We start from the raw sequence: 6,200 nt of genomic DNA on the forward strand, positions 1-6,200 counted from the left end.
CTATGTCCTATCTACGTCCTTGTGATGGCAGTCGTTACCATACTCCGGTTTATTTCAGATGTTGTTGCTAAGATCGCATTCCTGACCACGACCTTGCACCAAGGTGGAAGCACTCGGATGTATGAACTGCCACCTGACTTGCAGCCTTCTCTGCTTAGCACCTTCAGTGGAGACCGCCGCTTCTCCCGATTTGGGGGCGTTCTGCACTTGAGTGACCTGGATAACGATGGCTTAGGTAGGAAGGAACGGTGTCTCTGGCCAATAAGAAAGTCCTTTGCTTAATTGATGAGTCCCCCTAACTGGCTCACCTAGGCTCTACCCTCATAATGAATCAAGACCAGAGCCGGATGTACAAGAGTAGTACTTTTTGAACATGGTGACACGACAGCCACCCACATCAACTATTATTAATGAATGATAACAGAAAACAAAAGCCTCCGACTATGTTGGAATGAAATCAGGACAGACCTAGCAAAAGATGTACCAATATTATTTGTGGAAGGTTGGGTCAGGATCCAGTGGTGTAGTGGAACAATGACAGCGAGTAGATACTTCCTGCTGCTGGTTTTCATTGTTTACAGATGAAATCATCATGGCAGCCCCACTGAGGATCACAGATGTAACCACTGGCCTGATGGGGGGAGAAGATGGCCGTGTCTATGTGTATAATGGCAAACAGGTCACCTTGGGCGACATGACAGGCAAATGCAAATCATGGGTAGCTCCATGTCCAGAAGAAAAGGTAACTGTTCTTGTACACATTCCATACCATCCTGGGAAAGGATGGCTACTTGCTGATGCCTTAGTAAATTATGTCCACTATAGAACTCTTATTAGTTTCTGCCTGAACTCAGGTAACCTGCCCCTTACCTGGGGTCAGGACACAATCCCTTGCTTGTGTTTGTAGGCCCAGGCTGCCTGCTTACGGGCAGTTCTGCAGTGTTCACCCCCCACAGCTGCAGTTGGATGTGGTGTCATATTGGTTCTTGGTCATAGCCGGCCACTGCTTGGTTAGGAGCCCACAGCAGAAGAAAACAGGCCACGGCCATTGGAGTTTCATGAAGACTCCCCATCTTTTTATTTAATCTTTCATTGCTTTGTTTTATTCCTTAAGTTTCCTGGGTCTAAAACACTTGGCTGTTGTTTTTAAACTTAAAAATTACTTTTTAAATTGCAAAAAATGAAAGTTTATTGGAAAAATATTAGAAAATACACAGTACAAAGAAAATTAAAATCTACCTAGAATTCTACTCTACAGAGATAACGTCTATTAACCTTTTGATGTGTATCCTTTTAGTATTATTTTGCTATGAACTTAATTGCTACCATTTATTGTGCATTCACTCTGTGCCTAGCACTATGCTACACATAAAAAATCTAATCCACGTCAAAGCTATTAATTTGGTATTTTATACCCATTATAAAGAAATTGAAGATTGGAGAAGGAAGTTGTTACAGGTCACACAGCTAGGCAATAGCAGAACAGAGACTTGAACCAAGAGCTGATTCTAAAGTGCACTCTTAACCACTACACTGTGCGTATCTTATTAACGGTGGTGACCATATTGTACATGATTTTGTATACAACTTTGTTTTCTATGCCTTCCTACAGTCTTATACAATATATCTACCAGATAACCTAGTATTTTATCTGTAGATAAACCAGGTTAATCATTGAGTGATTATTATTAGTCACTTAGTCCATTTCAAATTTTTGCTGTTATAGTAAGATAAATATTCACATATAGACATTTTTATACATCTATTTTTCTGAGCTAAACTGTAAGTGGAATTTCTGGTGACAAAGGGCTTCTCTAAAATGAAGCAATGTGAGTGTAAGGGTGTAATTAAAATTGGTTAAAAAAAAATCCCCATGAACAGTAATAACGTTAAAAGTCTCCCTTTCTCATCACTTTCTTTCAGGCCCAGTACGTATTGATTTCTCCGGAAGTAAGTACTTTCTGAAAACTACCAAAAAAAAAAGCAGCCCTTGCCCTTATTTCAAGTTGATAAAATAACATGGTGGGTTTTTTTTATAAATTTACTTTTGGCTGCGTTGGGTCTGCGTTGCTGTGTGCGGGCTTTCTCTAGTTGCGGCGAGTGGGGGCTACTCTTCATTGCGGTGCGTGGGCTTCTCATTGAGGACCACGGGCCCTAGGCACGCAGGCTTCAGTAGTTATGGCTCGCGGGCTCTAGAGCGCAGGCTCAGTAGTTGTGGTGCACGGGCTTAGTGCTCTACAGCATGTGGGATCCTCCAGGGCCAGGGCTCGATTTTGTGTCCCCTGCATTGGCAGGCGGATTCTTAACCACCACCGTGCCACCAGAGAAGCAGGCTATTAACAGACAGTGTGTTTTCCAGACAGGCTCAAGGTTTGGGAGCTCTATGATCACTGTGAGGTCAAAGAAAAAGGTGAGTACCAAGACTGTACCACTTTGATATCTGCATTTGTTCTAAGGCTGGGATTTGGGGATGATCTCATTTTGTATGTGGTTTAGAATTTTTTTATTTGAAACATAGAGGGACACACACAAAAAACCACTCACACATAATCCCATCAGTTTTTGGTGAAAAGTTTCCCTTGCTACCCCTCCAATTTCATCCTCTGCAGCAGGGGTTAGCAAATGACAGCCTGTGGGCCAACTCTAGCTGGCTGCCCGTTTTTGTATAGCCCATGAACTAAAAATGACTGACATGTTTGCAATGATCAAGAAATATATTTTGTGACACATGAAATTTATATGAAGTTCAACTTGCAGTGTCTCAAGTTTTAGTGGAATATAGCCACGGTCATTCCTTTCTTTACAGCTGCTACTATACCGTTGATCAGTTGCCTCAGACTGACATCCCACAAAGCCTAACATATTATCCTGGGCCCTTCACTGGAAAAGTATGCCGACCCTTGCCATACTGGCTAAGCACTGTTAATATTTTGGTTCTTTTTCTACAAGACTGTTTTTGTATGACTTTAGAAACATACACATGTAATAATGCTTCCTTCCAGACAAGTACATATAGAACTATCTGATTCTTTTCAATGACTGAATAGTAATTTATTGTCTGGATGCACCATATTTTATTTCTTTGGTTTACTTTCTCAATAGACATTTCGTTATTTCTCGTCGTTATTTCCATTATTTTCCTATTACAGACAACGCTCTAGTGAGCATTCTTGTATCTGTATCTTTCTTTATAATTGTACAAATTTCTCTGCTGGTAAGATTCCTAGAAGACTGCTAGGTCAAGGGGTATGCACATTTTGAATTTTTAATAGATACAACAGATTAAATGGGCTTTATCTTAAAATACACTGATTCCACTCATTTATTTTAGGATATGACATTGTATGGAATTATGCTAGGCTATAAGTTAAGATTTATACACATGGGAAGTTAAGTAAAATGCAAATCAGTGTAGGATTAAATGGTAAAGAGTAAGTGAACTATGGGGATGAAAGGCTAGGGAAGCCTTCAAAGATTTTCGAGTATAGAGCCAGGTTTGTAGGGCCTGGTAGGTGTTGTGGCCCTGGCTCTGGTTTGTGAGAATTGTGGTGAAACTGCCCTCTACGGGCCAACAGTTCAAGTAGCCCTTGCTGTAACTCATTTATAGGCAAGCTCGAAAGCAAATACTCAACCATTATTTATACCAACTGAAGTGGGTGGTACAGATCATCTAAAAGTACATTTGATTCCTTTCTGTATAACAATGCAAATTCATCTTCCTTATTACACTTCACAAGTCAACAGTAAAATTACTCCACTTTCCCAACACATACCTGAGACTGGGGGCCCCTAAAGCACTCTGAGTGTGAAGATAAATCAAAGGTTATATTTAAAAAATGGACACAGACAATCTGAGGATGATCAGAGTGGGTGGCCTTTTTACCTGAGTAAAAGTTATGACTTTGAAGACTCCTTTCTCTATGTGAGCATTAAGTACTGAACTAGTAACCAGCTAGAACCAGGAGGACTCGGCACTTACCTGAGTGGTACTGCCACTATATTTCTGAAACCTCCTGTGGGCCTGCCTTCAGTTAGCCCGAGGGCCCTGGCGGAGCAGTGTTACATTGGGTACCAGAGAGGCAGACAAACCTGAGACCTGGTCCCTGCCTCCAGGTTCTTAGAGTCTAAGTGGAAAAATGAAACACCTGTAAGACCAGCAGGTCCATTTAGGACGACCAAAGGCAGTCAGAGATCAATGGAAGTCTATGCTGGTGGAGTCAGGGAAGGCCTTGTAGGGCCCCTCGGGCCTGAGTGGATCTGGAAATAGGAGTAGGCTGACTGGGCAGAGAGGGCAAGACTTGATTTTAGGCATGAAGATGGTTTAACCAGGAAATGGAGAGGAAACTTAGCTCACAGCCAAACTACAGGCAAATCCAGTAAATGAGTAATTCCATAAGTAAGAGTTGAGATTTTCCCTCTTATCTGACACTAGTGTATTTAAAAAGATACAAGCAAAGGGTTAAGCATAGTATTTGACATACGGTAAAGGCTCAATATGTTAGCCTTTATTTCCGGATTCCATTGGTAGTTTTCAAAATTAAGTCAATGAGAAACATCACAGAAGGGTTGGTCATTTTATGGTCACACCCTGCTCTACCACAACCCTATCAGCCAATATGATCAGCTACACCTCATTTATCAGCCATGGTCCAGAAAAACTTGGTAGTTTCCAAAACTAAAATCCATCTCAAAAAATGTTTAAAAATTTGTACAAGCTTAGAGCATTGTGAAAGACAGTTCCTAAAATATTTCAAGGAGCAGGGGCAGAGTAGGTGGTGTGAACACACTGACAAAGGCCAGCCTGTTTGTGGAAGTCTTATTACTCCAGATATGCCGTCTACACTGCACCACAGCTCAGATGCTGAATAAACACGCATGGACGCACTTTTCCTTTATGTACCAGAGAAGGGACTAGAGAGAACTTCCTCAGCTGTGGTTTTCTGAACCTACAGATCTGCCAAAGGGGTATTTAAGCTCAAGCCCTGGGGTCTGGCCAATGTCTTACTCATCTTTGTATTTCCAGAGCATAACATGATGCCTGGACTACAGCAGGAACTTAATAGATGTTATGACGGAAAATGAATTCTGTTTTGTGTCCCCTACAGAACCACCTTGTCATTGCTGCTGGAAAGAGTTCTCTGGGAGCCCGACTCTCTGGGGCGCTTCATATCTATAGCCTCGGCCAAGATTAAAGGTTTCACTCCATTTTCCTAACCTGCCCCTCCCTCTCTCGTGCCAAGTCATCTCCAGGGTGAGCGTTCTGGTGGACAGAGTGGTGCCTCCAGTGGAGCCTTGTAGGTCCCACCACAGGTGGGGCTCCTGGGGGTGGAGACATACACACTAACAGCCAAACTATCTGGAAATAGGATACAGTAAATGGGGACAACATCAGAAGCATGTGAAACAGCAAATACTCTGGTTAGTCATGTCCCTTCCAAAGTTTGTTTCCTTTGTACCTAAACTTATTCCTAACTTGTTTCCTGTGCTCAGACCTGCTGTACAACCTATTTCCTCTTCCACATGAGTACCTGTGTCTTTCTGATGACTGCAAAGGCCTCTCTCTGGTTATCTCTTAGGAAAACCTCTGTAACACAATTCTTCCTAAAAATATAAAAAGTAAATATAAATATAAAGTAAAGTAAATATAAAAAGTAAAACATCATCTTACTGTGCCCTCAGATGCTTTCGGAGAACATGACTGTTCTAACAGCAGATGAACCTAGTGAACTAGCCTGAAGTCATCCCACGAAGCCCTGGGTGCATTAGGCTGCCACAAGCTGTGCCGACAGAACTAGAGGAGAAAGAAGAGAGATCTGTCCTGAGCCGGAGGCAAGGGACCAAGAGGAGTGAAGCAGGCCTTGGCCGCCCTTGTTTCTGGGCTGGTTTTAGCAGAGTAGATCTCATCTGCCAGTCCTGCAGGGTGGCATATTGAAGGGAAAGGAAATGTACCATAGGATTTCAGCTTCACTGAAAATCTGCAGGCATTATTATCCATAAACAGTAACTAGTTGATTCTCTATCAGTCAGGGTAGAACCTCTTTCTTCTGACACTAGTGAAATGATACTAAAAAGCAGGAGAAAATAAAAAATGACCAGAGCCCTTCTCTTAGCTTCTCTAGAGGCAGTACAGAGACTGGTCAAAGGAGACAGGAATTCAGCTGAAGAGTACGTTAAATCAGAAATCAAGGAAAAGCTAGTAG

The 6,200-nt window shown here is 42.1% G+C and overlaps 1 protein-coding gene across 2 annotated transcripts in view; it reads left to right on the forward strand.

Annotated features, from left to right (window-relative positions):
* GPLD1 (glycosylphosphatidylinositol specific phospholipase D1) overlaps positions 1-5,232 on the forward strand; it is a 48,623-nt gene extending 43,391 nt beyond the window's left edge. Inside the window, exons 21-25 of one of the 2 annotated variants that reach the window (XM_007454513.1) lie at positions 59-235; positions 582-742; positions 1,924-1,950; positions 2,360-2,410; positions 5,106-5,211. In XM_007454513.1, coding sequence (XP_007454575.1) covers positions 59-235; positions 582-742; positions 1,924-1,950; positions 2,360-2,410; positions 5,106-5,192 — 503 coding nt within the window. In that variant the 3' untranslated portion in view covers positions 5,193-5,211. Of the gene's footprint in view, positions 1-58; positions 236-581; positions 743-1,923; positions 1,955-2,359; positions 2,411-5,105 lie in introns of both variants that reach the window. The other variant, XM_007454512.1, reaches the window with a different exon arrangement.
* The last annotated feature ends 968 nt before the right edge of the window (positions 5,233-6,200 follow it).

Source organism: Lipotes vexillifer, unplaced genomic scaffold (assembly GCF_000442215.2).
Source record: "Lipotes vexillifer unplaced genomic scaffold, Lipotes_vexillifer_v1.1 scaffold421, whole genome shotgun sequence".
Classification (NCBI taxonomy): domain Eukaryota; kingdom Metazoa; phylum Chordata; class Mammalia; order Artiodactyla; family Lipotidae; genus Lipotes; species Lipotes vexillifer.